At 38.0% G+C, this 18,806-nt stretch overlaps 2 protein-coding genes across 3 annotated transcripts in view; both read left to right on the top strand.

Annotated features, from left to right (window-relative positions):
- LOC107800599 (phytyl ester synthase 1, chloroplastic) overlaps positions 1-18,806 on the top strand; it is a 50,916-nt gene that overhangs the window by 23,785 nt on the left and 8,325 nt on the right. For both annotated transcript variants that reach the window (XM_075219871.1, XM_075219870.1), the window contains exon 9: positions 11,561-11,691. In XM_075219871.1, coding sequence (XP_075075972.1) covers positions 11,561-11,691 — 131 coding nt within the window. The remainder of the gene's footprint in view (positions 1-11,560; positions 11,692-18,806) is intronic.
- LOC142162860 (uncharacterized) lies at positions 14,382-17,191 on the top strand. Its single transcript, XM_075219873.1, has 3 exons — positions 14,382-14,518; positions 14,718-15,076; positions 16,787-17,191. The coding sequence occupies exons 2-3, from the start codon at positions 14,785-14,787 to the stop codon at positions 17,056-17,058; spliced, it is 564 nt and encodes a 187-aa protein (XP_075075974.1). The 5' UTR covers positions 14,382-14,518; positions 14,718-14,784; the 3' UTR covers positions 17,059-17,191.

The following is an 18,806-nucleotide window of genomic DNA, read 5'->3' as shown; positions in this document are numbered from 1 at the left end:
TCCTCCTCCACCTTTAACCACAGAGGTTTCACCCATACCAACTTTTGAGGAGTCCAGTGTTATCCCTCCTAGTTCCCCAGCCACAGGAACACCACTCTTGACTTATCATCGTCGTTCGCGCCCTACATCAGGCCCATCTGGTTCTCGTCCTGCACCTGACACGGCTCCTACTGCGGATCCTGCTCCTAGTACACCGATTGCACTTCGAAAAGGTATACGGACCACACTAAACCCTAATCCTCATTATGTTGGTTTGAGTTATCATCGTCTGTCATCTCCCCATTATGCTTTTATATCTTCATTGTCCTCGGTTTCCATCCCTAAGTCTACAGGTGAAGCATTGTCTCATCCAGGATGGCGACAGACTATGAGTGACGAGATGTCTGCTTTACATACAAGTGGTACATGGGAGCTTGTTCCTCTTCCTTCAGGTAAATCTACCGTTGGTTGTCGTTGGGTTTATGCAGTCAAAGTTGGTCCCGATGGCCAGATTGATCGACTTAAGGCACGTCTTGTTGCCAAAGGATACACTCAAATATTTGGGCTAGATTACAGTGATACCTTCTCTCCAGTGGCTAAAGTGGCATCAGTTCGCCTTTTTCTATCCATGGCTGCAGTTCGTCATTGGCCCCTCCATCAGTTGGACATTAAGAATGCCTTTCTTCATGGTGATCTTGAGGATGAGGTTTATATGGAGCAACCACCTGGTTTTATTGCTCAGGGGAGTCTCGTGGCCTTGTATGTCGCTTGCGTCGGTCACTTTATGGTCTAAAGCAGTCTCCTCGAGCCTGGTTTGGTAAGTTCAGCACGGTTATCCAGGAGTTTGGCATGACTCGTAGTGAAGCTGATCACTCTGTGTTTTATTGCCACTCTGCTTCAAGTCTATGTATTTATCTGGTAGTCTATGTTGATGATATTGTTATTACGGGCAATGATCAGGATGGTATTACTAATCTGAAGCAGCATCTCTTCCAGCACTTTCAAACTAAGGATCTAGGCAGATTGAAGTACTTTCTAGGTATTGAGGTTGCTCAATCTAGCTCAGGTATTGTTATTTCTCAAAGGAAATATGTGTTAGACATTCTTGAGGAAACAGGGATGACAGGTTGCAGACCTGTTGACACGCCGATGGATCCGAATTCTAAACTTCTTCCTGGACAAGGGGAGCCGCTTAGCGATCCTGCAAGCTATAGGCGGCTGGTTGGTAAATTAAATTATCTCACAGTGACTAGGCCCGACATTTCTTATCCTGTGAGTGTTGTAAGTCAGTTTATGAATTCTCCTTGTGATAGTCATTGGGATGCAGTTGTCCGCATTATCCGGTATATAAAATCGGCTCCAGGTAAAGGATTACTGTTTGAGGATCGAGGTCATGAGCAGATCGTTGGGTACTCGGATGCTGATTGGGCAGGATCACCTTCTGATAGACGTTCTACGTCTGGATATTGTGTTTTAGTAGGAGGAAATTTGGTGTCCTGGAAAAGTAAGAAACAAAATATAGTTGCTCGGTCTAGTGCAGAAGCAGAATACCGAGCAATGGCTATGGCAACATGTGAACTAGTTTGGATCAAACAATTGCTCAAGGAGTTGAAATTTGGTGAAATCAGTCGGATGGAACTTGTGTGCGATAATCAAGCTGCACTTCATATTGCATCAAATCCGGTGTTTCATGAGAGAACTAAACACATTGAGATTGATTGTCACTTCGTCAGAGAAAAGATACTCTCAGGAGATATTACTACGAAGTTTGTGAGATCGAATGATCAACTTGCAGATATTTCCACCAAGTCCCTCACTAGTCCTCGCATTGATTATATATGTAACAAGCTCGGTACATATGATTTATATGCTCCGGCTTGAGGGGGAGTGTTAGAGATAGCTATGTAATTGTCCCACATTGGAATAAGAGTAGTATCCCCTTTGTATAGAGTAGCTATAAATAGCACCTCTTGTATTGCATCACATACAATATCAATATATCATATTTTCTCCCGTGCCTTCTCACAGCATCATTCATTGCTCTCGTTCCTAAAAGGAAAAGAGCAATTGAGATTAGAGACTTCAGGCCTTTTAGTCTAATAGGCAGCGTTTACAATCTGGTTGCAAAAATCCTAGCTGAGAGGTTGAAGAAAGTCATTAGCAAGCTAGTCTCTGGTCAACACAGTGCATTCATGAAAAATAGGCAAATTACAAATGCCTCTCTGATTGCTAGTGAGGCCTTAAACCGGAGAATAAAGAGTGGGGAAACTGGAATTTTGTGCAAATTAGACATTGAAAATGTTTTTGACAAACTAAATTGGACATACCTAATCAACATCCTAAAGAAAATGGGCTTTGGGAATATAAGTTGCTCGGACACTGGTGCGGGTGTGAGACACGAGTGCGGATCTAGAGGTCAGATCTTTCGAGATGTAAATTCTAAGATTCAGGGATATGGATCCTAGTACATATACGAGTTTGGGGATCCGACTAAAAATAATTCAAAAAAAGAACTTCCTAAATTATGAGAAATTTTTTAGAATACTTACACAGAACTTGTAAAGTGTAGATTCCTTTTTTATCCTCAAATTGTAGATAAGTAAATGATTGATTTCCTAGATAAAGTATGCTATTTTCTTCAAATTTACTCTAGTTTTGGTTTTGATTTCGGAAATCAAATTGTATCTCGTCTTGTATTTTTCCGTCGTCGTAGTCAAAGTACCAAAAATTGTCTGACAACATCCGATACGGATCCCATACCCATACCCATACTAGTGTCGTGTCGACACGGGTACGACACCTAAACTGCTATGTCGGAGCAACTTAGTTGGGAATAGGTGGATATTTTTCTTCATATCTACTGTCAAGTATTCTGTGTTGGTGAATAGAAGCCATGTCGGTTTTTTCTCACCCAAAAGGGTCTTAGACAGGGTGACCCCCCTTCCTTTTTCTCTTTAAACTATATGTGGAGGGGCTTACCCAGATGTTGGAAAAGGCTAAAGAACTGCAATGGATACAAGGATTTCAAGTAGGCAGAAATCCTGTAAATGCAATAACTATATCTCATCTACTATATGCAGATGATACACTATTATCCGTGGAGCAGAGAGAGCTCAAGTAACCAACCTCAACCTTACTCTCTTGATCTTTGAAGCTATTTCTGGTTTGCACATCAATATACTCGAATGTAATTTATCTGGTCAATGAGGTTCCCAATTTGGAAGAGCTTGCAGATATCCTGTGTTGCAAAATAGGATACATTCCTGCAACTTACCTAGGTTTACCCTTGGGGGCCAAATTAAAATCAGTTGGCTGTCTGGAATGGAGTAGTTGAAAAAATGGAGAAGAGGCTAGCAACCTAGCAAATGTAGTACCTCTCAATGGGTGGCAGACTCACATTGATCAACAATGTTCTCGACAACATCCCCACTTATTGAATGTCATCATATCCTATGCCAAGTGCAGATATGAAGCAGATAGACAGGCTGAGGAGGAAGTTCCTGTGGGAAGGAAACAACTGAACTCACAAATACTCACTAGTGAAGTGGACCAAAGTAACCCAACCTAAGTCACAGAGGAGATTTGGAATCAGGAATCTAAAACATCACAACAAAAGCATGCTAATGAAATGGTTGTTGAGATATGGGCAAAATAAGGAATGATTCTGGAAGAGAGTCATAAGTGCTAATATGGAGTTCAAAATCACTGGTGTACCAGGAAATGCACAACTTCTCATGGGGTTGGGGTCTCGAATCATATCAGCAGCTATCGCAATGAATTGTTCTAAAATGTTTTCTTCAAAGTTACCATGTGTCACTTCTCTCCAAAATGCCAGATTTTTGCCTTCAAAAAGACCCCAATGGCTTTTAATCAAAATGAGATTGGGTTATAAAATACACCAGATAGATCCTCCGAACCGACTATGCGATCGCAGAGTGCACCGTAGAACAAGTCTGTGGTCCGTGAAAGGTACTGCGAAATTGACCTTCAAAACTGGTTTGGTTTGTTCAAGTCTGCAGCAGGTCTACGATCCGCAGATAAGTTATGCGGTCGCATAATGCGCTGCGAAATCTCCCTCCGGAATTTCTCATGTTGATTCTGCGACAGATGTGCGGCCCGTGAAACGGTTATGCGGTCGCATAATGGACCGCAAAATGACCTTCCAAATTGAGCTTCTCTTGTTCAGCTCCGCGACGATTCTGCGGTCCGTGGAACAGTTGTACGGTCGCATAATGGACCGCAAAAACGCCATGTTCTGCAAAGATTTTCCACCAACTCCTCAATGCATTGCTCAACCGCTAAAGTCCGTACCGCGACGAGCTAACCTCCCAAGCACATGAGCCTACCTCGGCACCATAAGACCTCAGATTCTTGGCGAAATTTCACGGGGCTTTACATAATGGTCTACATGTCAGATTTTGGGAGGACAGATGGCTTGGCAACACAACTCAAAAGGGCTCTTATCCAGGGTTATATCAGACAGCAGGCTAATGTGGGTCAATATAGGGAGGGCAACAACTAGACTCCTTTATTCAGAAGAAACTTACGGGATTGGGAAATCAATGATCTTTTCACACTCTTAGAAGTTCTGGGTGACTGCAGTACTAGTGAGCATCAAACTGAAAATGCTATGGAGAAGATCTAAGGAAGGGATGTTTACACTGTCAAAGATAGTTACAACCACTTGTGCTCACGACATGGCATGGTAGAGGACTGACCTTAGAAACATGTTCGGAGAATTAGGAAACCACTAAAAGTAGCTTGTTTCACATGGACAACTCTTAATGAAGCATGCTTAACACAGGAAAATCTCAGTAGAAGAGGCATTGTCCTAGTCAACAGATGCTACATGTCACCAAAACTCATAGAATGTCAGTCACTTGTTTTTGCAGTGCCTAGTTGCAAATGCTATTTGGAATTTCTTCTTAGCCATTTTTGGCCTAATTCAATCAGAGAAGCATTTGTTACCCGGTGCTTTTTTGGAGTTGACAACCATCAAAAGAATCTGGAGAATGGTCCCAGCAGTAATTTGTGGTGCTTATGGAATGAAAGGAATCACAGATATTTTGATGGAATCTGAACTCCAATCCACATTCTGAAAGCTAGATGCCTAGTTAGTTTATTCAGTTTGAACTTTCACTCCCCTGTAAACAGTGTTTGATAAATTTTTGGATTTTGTTAGCTCCCTGATACTACCATAGATGTGGTTTGGAGCTAGCCTTTTTGCTGTTTACATTTTTTTGATTTGTTAGCTCCTTGTAGGATTTGTCCGGAGCTAGCATTTAATTCCTTTTGTGAGAATGCACGGGAGAAAAATCTATTTATTAACAATGATACAATGGGTCCTACATATAGTACATATTTTACTCCTACTACTAGCCTGTTTGACCAAGCTGGAAAAATCAGTTTATTTTGAGAAGTGCTTTTTTTCAAAAGTACTTTTGGTGATAAGCAGTTTGTATTTGGCTAATTAATTTGTAAAGCACTTCTAAGCAGCAATTAGTGTTTGGCCACGCTTTTAAAAAGTGTTTCTAATAAATAGAAGTTAGCCGAAAAGTTGTCGGATAAATTTGAAGAGAGTGAGACTAAGCCGAATTCCACACTACAAAATAGGTTCTAAAACACCACAAAAAAACATAAACTTTTCAGAAAATTACTATTTATGCCAGAAAATCACTATTCACACCGGAAAGAGTGCAGTGGCGAGTGTTCAAGCCGGGAAAAAATAAAAGTTGTCAAAATTTGATGTAATTTATATAGATAGGCTCGGAATCACTGGACGAGTAAGTTGTCATGAAGAAGTTTTGTCAAAAATGTGGCCGGAATGGCTCACACGTGCCGGAAAAGTTACTGTAGCTCGTCGGAAAATTCCAAAATTCTCGGAATATGTAGGAAATTGTAGTGGTAGACTCGGAATCACCCCACGAAATAACTGTCCAAAAGAAATTTTTGAAAATTCTGGCTGGACAGTGCTCCACGTGCAGGCGCGTGCCAGACGTGCTCGCTAGAACCCTAGTTCTAGTGGCGTGTGAGGGTCTTTTTTCCAGAGCGATTGACTGGGGTTTTGTCGCCTGACTTTTTCAAACCAGATGGTAGTGTTGGTTTTCGCACAACCACTTACTGATCAGGAGATAATGCAAATTATTCTTGAGTTGTCAGCCAGAAAGACACACGGTGACCGACTTTTCTGTTCCGATGGGACTGATATTTGATCGCACAAGGGTTTCGGATAGTGCTGTATTTTGGGCCGGGCCCGTGCCTAAATGGGCCAAACGGGCTGGGCTTAACGGGCCTGGGCTCTGGCGGTCCCGGGCTTCGTGGGCTCAACGGGTGGAACCATATGGTCCTGGGCTAAACGGGTCGGGCTCGTGGGCTTAGCGGGCCTAACGGGCTTTTTTATTTCCGGGCTTTTTTTTTTAAGGCAATTTCTTGTAAACCATATCATGGCTATATAAAAAATATATATGTAATATATATGTAGAAATCTAATTATTAAAGTGCTTGACGAAAAAGTAAAATAACAAAACAATAGTAAAACTAAATTGCCATGCATAATAAATTAATAAGAAAGTACAACATGAAGCATAAATACGTCTAATAATTTTAAAATAACACAAATTGTTGAAATATCTTAAAGACGAATTTGCGGATAAATACCATCAACACAATACGTTATATGCCTCCTTAAAATGCCTGTGGTACACCCTGAACGAAAATTTAAGACTCTTCCACAGTTCTTGCATTTTAATATTTGGCGTTCTTCATTTTCTTTAAGCAGTTCATAGTAGTGCGAAACAAATAAGCGCACTCTTTCCGAACGAGGCATGATGTAACTTGAAAATTAAGATTGAGACTTGAAGTCTTGAAAATTGGAGATTGAGAGAAATTTAGATTGAGAAATGAGTATTGAGTATTGAAATGAAGAAGAGGGAGGGAGGTATTTATAGTGTTAGAGAAGGTTAGTTTTGTAAATTAAAAAAAAAACGGCTATTTGTGCAATATGGCCGTTGGTGGTCATTGGGGTGGGGCCCTTCATTTTGAATTTTGAAAAATCTTGTTTTGTAGTATATATAGTATACTAGTATAGTATACTATATATAGTATGTTATGTATATATATTTCCAAATATAATTTCTTATAATGTTTTGTAGTATATATATATATATATATATATATATATATATATATAGATTTTCTTGTAGTATATATTGTATGTTATGTATATATATTATAGCTTATAAATAATTGCAAGTTAAAGACCAAAAAAATATTGCAAAAAGATATTCAAGGGCATGTATTATAATTTTTATTACCAAAAATGGCATATCTTTCTTAGTCTTCCTCCCCCAATGGAATGAGCACAACAAGGTACTAATACCACCATTACAAGGGAAAAAAACTAAAAGAAGATATGCCAAAGTACAAGTTACACCATAATCTACATTGTATCTCTAACAAATTTTATAAATCCTTCAAGGTTCGGAGGAGGTTGCGTTGGTGGTGGTGGAAAAGAAGCTTGTTCATCACCACTTCCGGGCGAAGCAACATCCTCCGCAAGTTCCGCCATCATTTCTTCATAAGCTTCATCTATCGCCGGTTGTGATTCCGCAATTCCAAAGTTTCTTCTTTCCGAGCGGATCCAATCTCTGAACAGTACAGATTTTTCCAAGCTCTCCCTCATTGACGCTCTATGATCACCTATTTGAAGTCTTGCTTGACTGAAAGCGCTCTCTGATGCAACAGTTGAAGCTTGAATAGATAAAATATCCCGAGTCATCCTTGCAAGAACCGGAAAATGTTTTTCCCTTGCCTTCCACCATTCCAAAAGATCAAAAGTGTCGTCTGGATTTCTCCTTTTCAAGTCCCTGCGACAAATAAACTTGAAGCTCATTTAGATGTGAAGTTTCATCATAATTATCACCTTGAGAACCCCTGAACTCCGTCCAAGATTTAAGTGCTTTTAAGCCCGCAGCTCTTTTAGACGATTGTGAACTAGACGAAGTAGGGGTTGGAACATTTGGCCTAGCATGCTCTAAGGCAAGTTGATAATCATTATAAATTGTTTGAGCATTAATTTTAATTGAGGCTTTTGCATCTGCAAGTGTAGCAAATTCCTCATTTGAAAGATCTAAAACCTTATAAATATTTGAGTACCAAAAATGAGGACTTCCTAATTTCATTGTAGGATTTAACATTGCAGCAACACCATAAATAGGAAGGATAGGGAAAAAATATTTTTTAAACTTTTCTTTCATTGCATTTATAGCAAGTTGATAAATTTCCTCACCCTCCGAAAATTCAACAAACAAATCACATAGTGCTGCAATATAAACTAAACAGTTTGAAATAGTAGGATAATATTGCCCAGAAAATGCATTTGTAGTAATTTGAAAATGTTCTAAAAAATCTATAAGAATTTTAACATTCGTCCAATCTTGAGTAGTAAGCATTTCATCATCATCCTCACCACCTACCCGAGCATTAAACGTTGCATTAATTGGGTTTCTATATTCATATGCAACTACTAAAATTTCGTACATATAATTCCATCTAGTCGGGCAAGGTTTAGGAACCTTTCTTTCTCTAAGGCCATATTCATCACATTTTTTAAAATATTCTCTTAGTCTACTTCTACGGTTTGAATAAAACAACCAATTAAGAGCCATTCTAACCTTTTCAATTTCTAAATTTAAAATTCGCATACCATCACCGACAATTAAATGATAAATATGACAAATACATCTAACATGGAATATATTTCTAAATGCGGGATTTAGTGTTGTTGTAAGTATGTCTATAGCACTAGTGTTACTAGAAGCATTATCCATAGAAATTGACATTATTTTATCTCTAAAGCAAAAATATCTACAAATATCTGCAACAGTGTTAGCTATAAACTTACCTGTGTGACATGAATTAATTATTCTATACGCAATAATGCGTTTTTGCATTGTCCACTCCTCATCTATCCAATGACTTGTAACAGTTAGATAATCACAATTCATTACCACTTCTACCAATATCAGTAGTAATAGAAATCCGATTACTTATATGAGTAAATAAATACCGCAAATATTGTTCATATTCATGTTTATATTTATAAATATCGTTCTTAACTGTTGCGCGAGGCCAACCTTTATAAGTAGGATTAAAAACTCTTCTAATATAATGCACCCAATTAGGATTAGAGGGAAAAGAATAGGGTAAGCACATAACGGTAACCATCTTTGCTAATTCTTCACGATCTCTATTTGGATCGTAATATAAAATACCTCCGGTCACAGTGTTAATTCCTGGTTGAACTAGATTTGAACCTGTACTAGGGTTAACATCAGAATCTACATGTGTTCCCTCTAGCTGCGCTTTCATTTGTAAATATCTAGCTTTATCTCTAGGGTGTGTTTTTATGTGCCTAGTCAAACTACTCGTGCCGCTACGGTCTCCAGTATATTTATGCGCCAGTAATTTCCCACATGTTTTACACTTAGCCTTATTTTGTTCTCTTACTTGAGTAAAAAAATTCCAAACTAATGATGTTTCTAGGCGTTTAGAAGGTTGTCTATTAAAACTAGGGGTTTCTACTGGTGGGTCGGACGGTACATCAGTTGAGTTATTAACAGGACTAGTAGGTGTATCATCTTAATCCGGTTGGGTTTCATCTTCATCCTCATTTTCCTCATCATTTTCAAAGATAGTTTCATTAGGATATAGAGCATTCATAGTTTTATCATCTAAATTTTGACCTGGTGCAACATTATGGCAAAATTGACTATCGGAAAATTGAAAACAGGGGTTATCACTATCAAGAATAATAGGAGCAGCAGGACGTCTACCAGGTCTGGGTCGGGGAGCCGGGGGAAGGGTAGTAGGTTGGCCACTACTTTCACCAATTTTAGCTTTACCCTTACCACCAAAAATATTTTTCAAAGAAAATGCCATATTAATTATAATTATACTAAATAAAACTAACAAAACTATAATATTAAAACTTAAGAGTTGGAACGCGTTTACCGAATTGCCGAACAACTTCTTGAAAATTGAAAATCGTTGAAGACTTGAATACTTCAATTCACCAACTTCACAATTTTTCACGAAATTTCAACAATAAAATAAGCAATTATAGTAGAGAGATTGAGAGAGATTGATGAATTGGTGAGTAAAAATGAAAGAATGAGGGGGTATTTATAGTTGAGAATTGAGAAAAGTGTAATTATATAAAGTTTGGGGGCCAAATGACTATTTTCTAAACATCCAAACGGTCAAAATTGCAGCCCAAACGGCTACTTTTTAAATTTTGACCGTTGGAATTTTTTTTAATTTTTTTTTTAAAATAAAAACTAGCCGTTAAGCCCGGCCCAGGCCCGCCAGCCGGTCCCGGAGTCGTGTGCTTTCTAGGAAGAACCGGCCCGCCACGGGCTTTAAAGAACCGTTAAGACCGGCCCACCAGGCCCGTTAGGCCCGTTAGGACCGCGGGCCCGGTCCGGTTCAGGCCCGGCCCACAGTGCACCATTAGTTTCGGGTCTGATGGTGGTACTGGTATATGCACAGTGCCAATGATGAACCCTGGGAAGTGGGAACAAGACGAAGTTGCCGGAAAATTGCACGGCGACGAGATATTTCTTCTCGGATGTCATTGCTTCCCCTAATATCCTCCCTTTACCATATCGAGAGAAGGGAATGACAGATGGAAGAAAGAAATCCTTCCAGCCACGGAATTGAACACTAGAATGACACAATGATAATTTTCTCACTGAAGCTCTGATACCATGTGAGAATGCACGGGAGAAAAATCTATTTATTAACAATGACATAATGGGTCCTATATATAGTTCATATTTTACTCCTACTACATATGAGATTAGGACATATTCTACTCCTACTACATATGGGTCTAGAATTATTTAAACATAACTATCTAACACTACCATAGATGTGGTTTGGAGCTAGATTTTTTGCTTTTTACATTTATTTTTTATTTGTTAGCTCCTTGTAGGATTTGTCTGGAGTTGGCATTTAATACCTTTTGTAATTCTGCATCTTCTTGATGCCTTTTCTAATACAATTTATTTACTTCATCAAAAAAAAAATCCACAGGCTGAAATATAACAGTGGCGTTTTGTGTTAAACACAAAGCTTAACTGCATGAGCAATTCATTATTATTTCTGAGTTACCTCACAGACTAGACTAGATAGGAACTAACTTTTTTTAAGTTGTATCTCACAACACTATCTTAGTGCTGCTTTGATAAATAATTTGTTCTTAATTATTAAAAGGAAAAACACACTGTTTCACATGGTGTCAAATAAACTAAGTTGGAAGCCACTCTTTCTCCTTTTGAATATAAGGGATAATTTGGATGCATTACTTTGGTGGATGGCAAAAGCAGGCTATAGTTCTTGCTACGTGTCGATGAAACTATCTTTTTCCAATCATTATATCAGCATACAAAACTTGTTAAAATAACTGCTCGAGAGATCCTTATAAAAGGCGGGTTATATAGAGATTAGACCTTTCTAGGATTTGGTCGATTTTCTTGTGGAAATTTTTAACCTTTCATTAACATCTAATTTAATCATGCAGGAAGATGGTATTAATCTACTATCCATCATCAAAGGTACTGGCAAATATCGTCATTCAAGGAGGCATGATTGTGTCATGGATTTTCTTCCTCCAAGTATGTCAGAGTTCAAGAAGGCAATCGACAACAATAGGTAATTGAGTATAGCACTAAGTATTATCCTCTTAGTAACGAATGGATGCATGCAAGCACTTGATTGCAGGAAATATTTGAGTATACAATTACCCTTTTCTCTTCCCCTTTTATTCTTCTTTATTTATTATTGTTTTCCTTTTTGGTCTAATTTCTTATTCTCATTATCTTCACCAAACGGAATTACTAAATAACTTAGAAATATAGATATTGATGGTCCGATATTGAATAAACAAGTATCTCTTGTATATGGAATAAGGTTCTCTTTCAAAAGTAGTTTTGTCCATCTGCTAGAGCTTCAATAATTCCTAAAGGGCCAGCATATTCAATTGTATTGCTGATATTTCTCTTTTTATCCAAACAATTACTAGTACACCTATTGTGATTCCTAATACAAGAATCAAATAGGGACAAGCAGAGGCGGCTCAAGCACTTTTGTAATGCATGGGAGAAAAATCTATCTTTTTAAATATATGATACAACGAGCCCTATATATAATATATATTCTACTCTTACTACATATGAGACTAGGACATATTCTACTCCTATTAAATATGGGACTAAGACTATTTACACATAACTATCTAACACTCCCCTTCAAGCCGGTGCATACAAATCATATGTACCGAGCTTGTTACATATGTAACTAATACGAGGACCAGTGTGAGACTTGGTGAAAATATCTGCAAGCTGATCATTCGACATACAAGGCAACTAGACTCCCTTGAGCACCAAAACCAGGTGGTTGCTGACAAATAGAAGTTGGCCGAAAAGTCGCCGGAAAAATTTGTAAGCATTCCACACTACAGAATAGTTCTAAAACACCACCAAGAAACAAAAACTTTTCTGGAAATCACTGTTCCGCCGGAAATCACTGTTCACACCAGAAAAAATAAAAATTGTCAGAATTTGATGTAATTTATATTGGTAGGCTCAGAATCACTGGACGAGTAAGTTGTCCTGAAGAATTGTTGACCAACTTAATTATAGGAGAAAAATCAGAGAATCAAATTAATAGCTTGATTGTAGGATAGCTTGATTGTAGGAAAATTGTATTGTAGCTGAATATTCTCTCATTATTTTCATTTATTTGCTTTCCTAGAATAGTTGTAGAACTTTTGTGTAAAGGCATGTATCCGTAGGATGTAAAGTACATTGAAATACAAAGAAGCTTTCTCTTCTTCTCAATTTCATTATGGTATCAGAGCCAGGCCCATCCTAGTTATTGTTACCGATGTTGGGCCCCCATTTATGTTGTCCACGTTCTAGAGGCCTGGGTGGGGGGGTGGGTGTTGAGTTGTCCCACATCGGAGGGATTTGAGGTCTTTGGTCTCCTTATATGGCTGGGACAATCCTCACCTCATATGCTAGCTTTTGGTAGGAGTGTGTATTCGAATCGGTTTATCGATAAATCGAATCGATTATTTGTTATCGGTTTATCGATTTCGATTTCGAAATTTTCCTTATCAAGTTATCGATTTCGATTTTGCCCTTTTCGGTTATCGGTTTATCGATAAACTGATAAGATATACTAAAAAGACATTTTTTTTTACCCTTATTCTATAATACCCTTCCCTTTACCCTAAGTCTCTAACCCTATTATTTCCTCTACCACATTTAAGGAATGATCATATTTAAAGCTCAAGGGAATGAAGTTCAAATTAATAGAAAACAAAATTAGCTGTGATGATGTATTTTTTTATACCATTGGAGTGTTGGCGGCATACATTTGATCCCTTACTTTAGTTTCGTTGCATGTGCTTGTTGACACAATTTTTATGTTATAAACGGTGTTCGTCTTATTTTAGCTTCTTTTTGTCCATATTAGTTAGGCGTGTTTATAGCGATATACTTTCTGTGGAATCCCGCAGATTTTCTTATTGGTGTAATCGATAACCGAATCGATAAGCCCCAAAAATCGAAAAAATCGAAACCTTATTGAAACGATAACGATAAGCATATGTACAAATCGATAATCGATAAAGTAATTATCGATAAGAGTCAAAATCGAATCGATAAATCGAATGCACACCCCTAGCTTTTGGGGTTGAGTTAGGCCCATACTCATCGTGGTATCAGAAGCCATTGCTGCCCTTTTGATGTGAGTTTTCTCGCTCTGCAGCGCTAGGGTTCCATAGGTTGAGTTTTCTCCCTCTTTCTTATAGTTTTCTTGCTAAAGTTTCTGTCTGAAGCCTTTTTTTTAACCTCCGCCAGTTCTGTACAAAAATTGGTTTCACTGGAAGGATTATACCTACTGTACGACCTACCGAAAGAAGTTTCAGATTTTTCCGAACACCAGAAGATAAGTCCGGCGTAACCAGTAAGCTCCAGAAGCCTTTTTGTCAGATTCTGAAGGCTGTTTTTGGGTTACCAGGTTCTTCTGTTTAGAATTTATATTTTGAAATTTCTTTTTGTGCTTCAGATTGTTCAAAAATATAAGGGACTCAAAAACAGTAGATAACAATAATTTTGTAAACAATAACTCTGTTTCACATGGTATTAGTATGGTAAAATTGGATGGTGCTGGTTCGTATCTTACCTGGTCAAGGGCTTGTTTGTTGTTTACTAAATCCAGGAAGATGATTGGTTATATTACTGGAGAAAAGAAACAACCTGTTATGACTGATGCTACTTACAACCAATGGGATTGTGATAATTCCCTTGTCATGACTTGGGTTTTGAGTACTATGCACACTCGAATTTCTAAACAATATTTGTTGCTTGTCACTGCTGAAAAATCTGGAATTCAGCCCAGCGCACTTATTCTCGCAAGGGAAATGATGCCCAGATTTTTGAAATTCGAAATAAAATTCATGCGACTAAGCAAGGTGAGTTGACTATCACTAATTATTATTCCGAGTTAAGCGGATTATGGCAGGAGATTGACTACTATGAGGATCTCCAAGCAAAATGTACTGATGATGCAGTTCTCTTTCAACGATGGGTTGAAAAGGATAGGATGTATTATTTTCTGGCTATAAAGTTCCTTTTCCTTCTTTTGAGAATACATACTCTTATGTTCAACAGGAAGAGAGTCGACGAGGGGTCATGCTTGATTCCGCACCAATGGAGAAGTCCGGGTTAGCTGTGTCTCATGAACAACCAAAGGCGTTCACTTCTGATAAAGATCACCTGCACTGTGATTACTGTGGAAAGCCAAGGCATACGAATGAGACATGCTGGAAACTACATGGTAGACCAACTAGAGGTCAGGCTAAAACGTGTAGGTCCATCAAGGGTTCAGGCTAATATTGCAGAAATTGTGGAGACATCCAGGGAAACTGCTTCTGGAGAAGCTTTGTTTTCGGATGAAATTCAACATCTTTACCGTCTCTTGAATAAACTTGACTCTTCTAATGTTGCCACTTCTAATTACGTGCAGTCAGGTATTGCTTTTCATGCTCACCTTAATTCTTGGATTATTGATTTTGGTGCGAATAGACACATGACAGGCTCCTCTAAGGGCTTTAAAAACTACTCTCCCAGTTTCAAAGGGGATTATGTCAGAATAGCCAATGGCTCCCTAACTCCTATCTCTGGAACACGTTCTGTTGTTTGTACACCTGATATTACATTATCATCTGTTTTCCATGTCCCTGAGTTTCCTGTTAACCTGTTATCTATTAGCGCCATCACCAAAAAAACTAAACTGTAATGTCGAGTTCTTTCCTGATCATTGTTTTTTTAAGGATCTTCAAACAAGGAAGAGGATTGGCAGTGGTAGATTGCATGATGACTTATATTGGATTGATGGAACTCAAGACTCTAGTCAGGCCTTTTTTGGAGGAAATAAGGATGTCAACCAAGAAATAATACAATGGCATAGATGGTTGGGGCACCCATCATTTTTTGCTTTAAAGAAGTTATATCCTAGTTTGTTTTCTAGAACTGAGTTTGAATCTTTGTTTTGTGATGCTTGTGAATTTGCCAAGCATACTATAAACTCTTATCCTTTGAGTGATAATAAAAGTACAACTCCTTTTTCGACTATTCATTTTGATGTGTGGGGTCCTATTCAAACAGTTTCTTTATCTGGTAGTAGGTGGTTTGTTACTTTTATTGATTGTTGCGCTAGAATTACTTGGGTGTATTTGTTAAAGGCCAAAAATGAAGTTTTCTCCTGCTTTCAGTCATTTCATAAGATGATTTGCACTCAGTTTCAGGCTAAGATAAAAATCTTGCGTACGGATAATGGCACAGAATACATGGATAAAATTTTGGTGCTTATTTGGAGTCTTATGGGATAATCAATCAAAGTAGTTGTCCTTATACTAGTGCACAAAATGGGGTTACAGAAAGGAAAATAGGCATTTGTTAGAAGTAGTAAGATCTCTTATGTTTACCACGAATCTACCAAAACCTTACTGGGGGATGCCATTTTAGTAGCTACCTATCTCATCAATAGAATGCCACTAAAAACCCTCAATTTTCAAACTCCTCAGGAAGTATTAAAGGGTAAGAATGATTATATTGTTCCTTCGAAGGTATTTGGGTGTGTCTACTTTGTTCACACTAGGAACTCTAGGAAACTTGATCCTAGAGCCCTTAAGTGTGTCTTTATTGGGTATTCTTCAACACAGAAAGGTTACAAATGCTATCATCCTCCCTCTCGGAGAATCTTTGTCAGCATGGATGTTACCTTTCGAGAATCTGAACCCTATTTCAGTATTACATCATCACCTCTTCAGGGGAGAACTATAAAAGGGAAGAGATGATTCTCGCGAGTTCTACTGTTGAAACCACTGCCAGTACCACAGGGGAAAGTAAAATTGAAGACAGAATATAGGGGGAGACTATTGGGCGTTTGGATAGACCTGATTTGAAAACTTACTCAAAAACTTACTCAAGGAGAAATAGAGCAGAAGAAGTCATCATCCAATCTGCCGAAGCTGAACCTTCTTCAACTGGTGAGTTACCTACATTTCCTAATGACTTAGATGTACCTATTGCTCACAAAAAAGGAGTCAGATCTTGTACCACTAAACATTCTTTATCTAATTTTGTCTCCTATAATTCTTTGTCTCCCTCCTATAGAGCCTTTGCCTTGTCTATTTCTTCTGTGTCTATTCCCTAGAATTGGAGGGAAACTTTTGTAGATCCTAAATGGAAGCAAGCTATGATTGAAGAAATGAAGGCCTTATCAAAAAATAAAACTTGGGAACTTGTCACTTCACCACCAGACAAAAAGTTTGTTTGCTGCAAATGGGTCTTCACTGTGAAGCACAAAGCTGATGGCTCAATTGAAAGATTCAAAGCAAAATTGGTGGCTAAGGGATTCACTCAGACTTATGGAGTAGATTATCAAGAGACATTTGGCCCCTGTTGCCAAAATGAACACTATCAGAATCATTTTGTCTTGTGCAGCTAATCTTGATTGGGACTTACAATAGTTTGATGTGAAGAACGCATTTCTTCATGGAGACTTAGAAGAAGAGGTGTATATGGAGATCCCGCCTAGATTTTATATCGAACAAAGTCAAAGAAAAGTGTGCTGATTGAAGAAAGCCTTGTATGGACTGAAGCAATCTCCTAGAGCTTGGTTTGACAGATTCTACAAAGCATTGATCTCCTTCGGCTACCAACAAAGTAATGCTGATCACACCCTCTTCATAAGACATCAAAAGGGTAAACTCACTCTTCTCATAGTTTATATTGATGACATAGTAATGACAGGAGATGATAAAGAGGAGATGACCCGATTGAAGAAGCGGTTGGCACAGGAATTTGAAATCAAAGATCTAGGGAAGTTGCAGTACTTCTTGGGAATTGAGATTGCCTCTTCAATAAGAGAAATCAAAGATCTAGGGAAGATGATGCCGAAATTCAATCAAGATATGATGGAGACCTATAAAATGAGCGATCTTGGGTTGCTACATTATATCTTGCGAATTGAAGTTTTTCATGTAATAGAAGGGATGTTTATTTCTCAGAAGAAGTATGCTAAAATTATTCTTCAAAAATTTAAAATGATGGATTGCAGGTCTTTGGCCTCACCATTAGCACCAAATGAAAAGATGACGGAGCAATGAAAGCTAATAGCTCACTCTATAGGAGCTTGATTGGAAACCTGCTATATCTTACTTCAACAAGACCTGACATTATGTTTGCTGCTTGTCCGGATTCATGCAAGAACCAAGCCAAGTGCATTTTGGAGGTGCAAAGCGAGTTTTACGCTACTTGCAAGGAACAACAGATTATGGGATAATGTACAAATTTGATGGAGCTTTGGAATTAATTGACTACTCTGAAAGTGACTGGCCGGAAGTGTAGATGACATAAAGAGTACTTTTGGTTATGCTTTCTTATTTGGTTCAAGCATTTATTTTTTGTTGTCAAAGAAGCAAAGTATTGTTGCTCAATCCACTAAGCATAATTCATCTCAGCAGCTATGGCTACTTCTCAAGCTATTTGGCATAGAAGAATTCTTGAAGATATTGGTGAAAAACAAAAAGGAGGGACTGCTAAATTTTGCGATACCAAATCAGCCATTGCCATTGTTAAGAACCCGGTCAACCATGAAAGATCCAACCATATTTCCATCAAGTATCATTTTATGCGACAAGCACAAGAAAAAGGTGAAATTCAGTTGCATTATTACAAGACAGAAGAATAACTTGTTGACATCTTCACCAAAGCACTTCCTAGAGAAACGTTTTGCTACCTTAGATAAAAGCTTGGAGTTGTCAAAACAAATGCATCAAGGGGAAGTGTTGGAATTAATGCATTTCTTGGATATTATCCTTGACCTTGACTTTTATGTTTTCTAGGAGTCTCTTATTCTTTCAAGAGTATTATTTAGTTCTTCGACATTATCTATTAGTTTTTCGAGAAGTCTTTTAGGAAGTTGTGATACATGTATCTTGTTTAGTTATGCAAGATTCTTGAATTGTTTTTTGAATAGTATAAATAGGGATGTATTTGGTGGTTGTAATCATATCAAGTGGCCTTAAGTAGCCTGATAGAACTTGAGCATTCTCTAAGAAAAAATATTCTCTTCCTATTCATACCTACAGTTGCTGAACACGTATACTTTATCCACTTGGCATAAGACACAACTGTTGAAAAAAAAAACAAATGCATCAAGTTTCTTTTGTATGATATATGTGTGTGTATATA

The sequence above is a fragment of the Nicotiana tabacum genome, chromosome 8 (genome assembly GCF_000715075.1).
Source record: "Nicotiana tabacum cultivar K326 chromosome 8, ASM71507v2, whole genome shotgun sequence".
Lineage (NCBI taxonomy): Eukaryota > Viridiplantae > Streptophyta > Magnoliopsida > Solanales > Solanaceae > Nicotiana > Nicotiana tabacum.
The sequence above is the reverse complement of the archived record's forward strand: the minus strand, read 5'-3'. Positions and strand labels throughout refer to the sequence as shown.

Excerpts from the sequence above, each read along its gene's own strand:
- LOC142162860 (XM_075219873.1), top strand. The coding sequence starts at position 14,785 with ATGAACAACCAAAGGCGTTCACTTCTGATAAAGATCACCTGCACTGTG. Across the intron at positions 15,077-16,786 it reads TTCTAATTACGTGCAGTCAG|ATCCTAAATGGAAGCAAGCT; the intron begins GTATTGCTTTTC and ends AAACTTTTGTAG.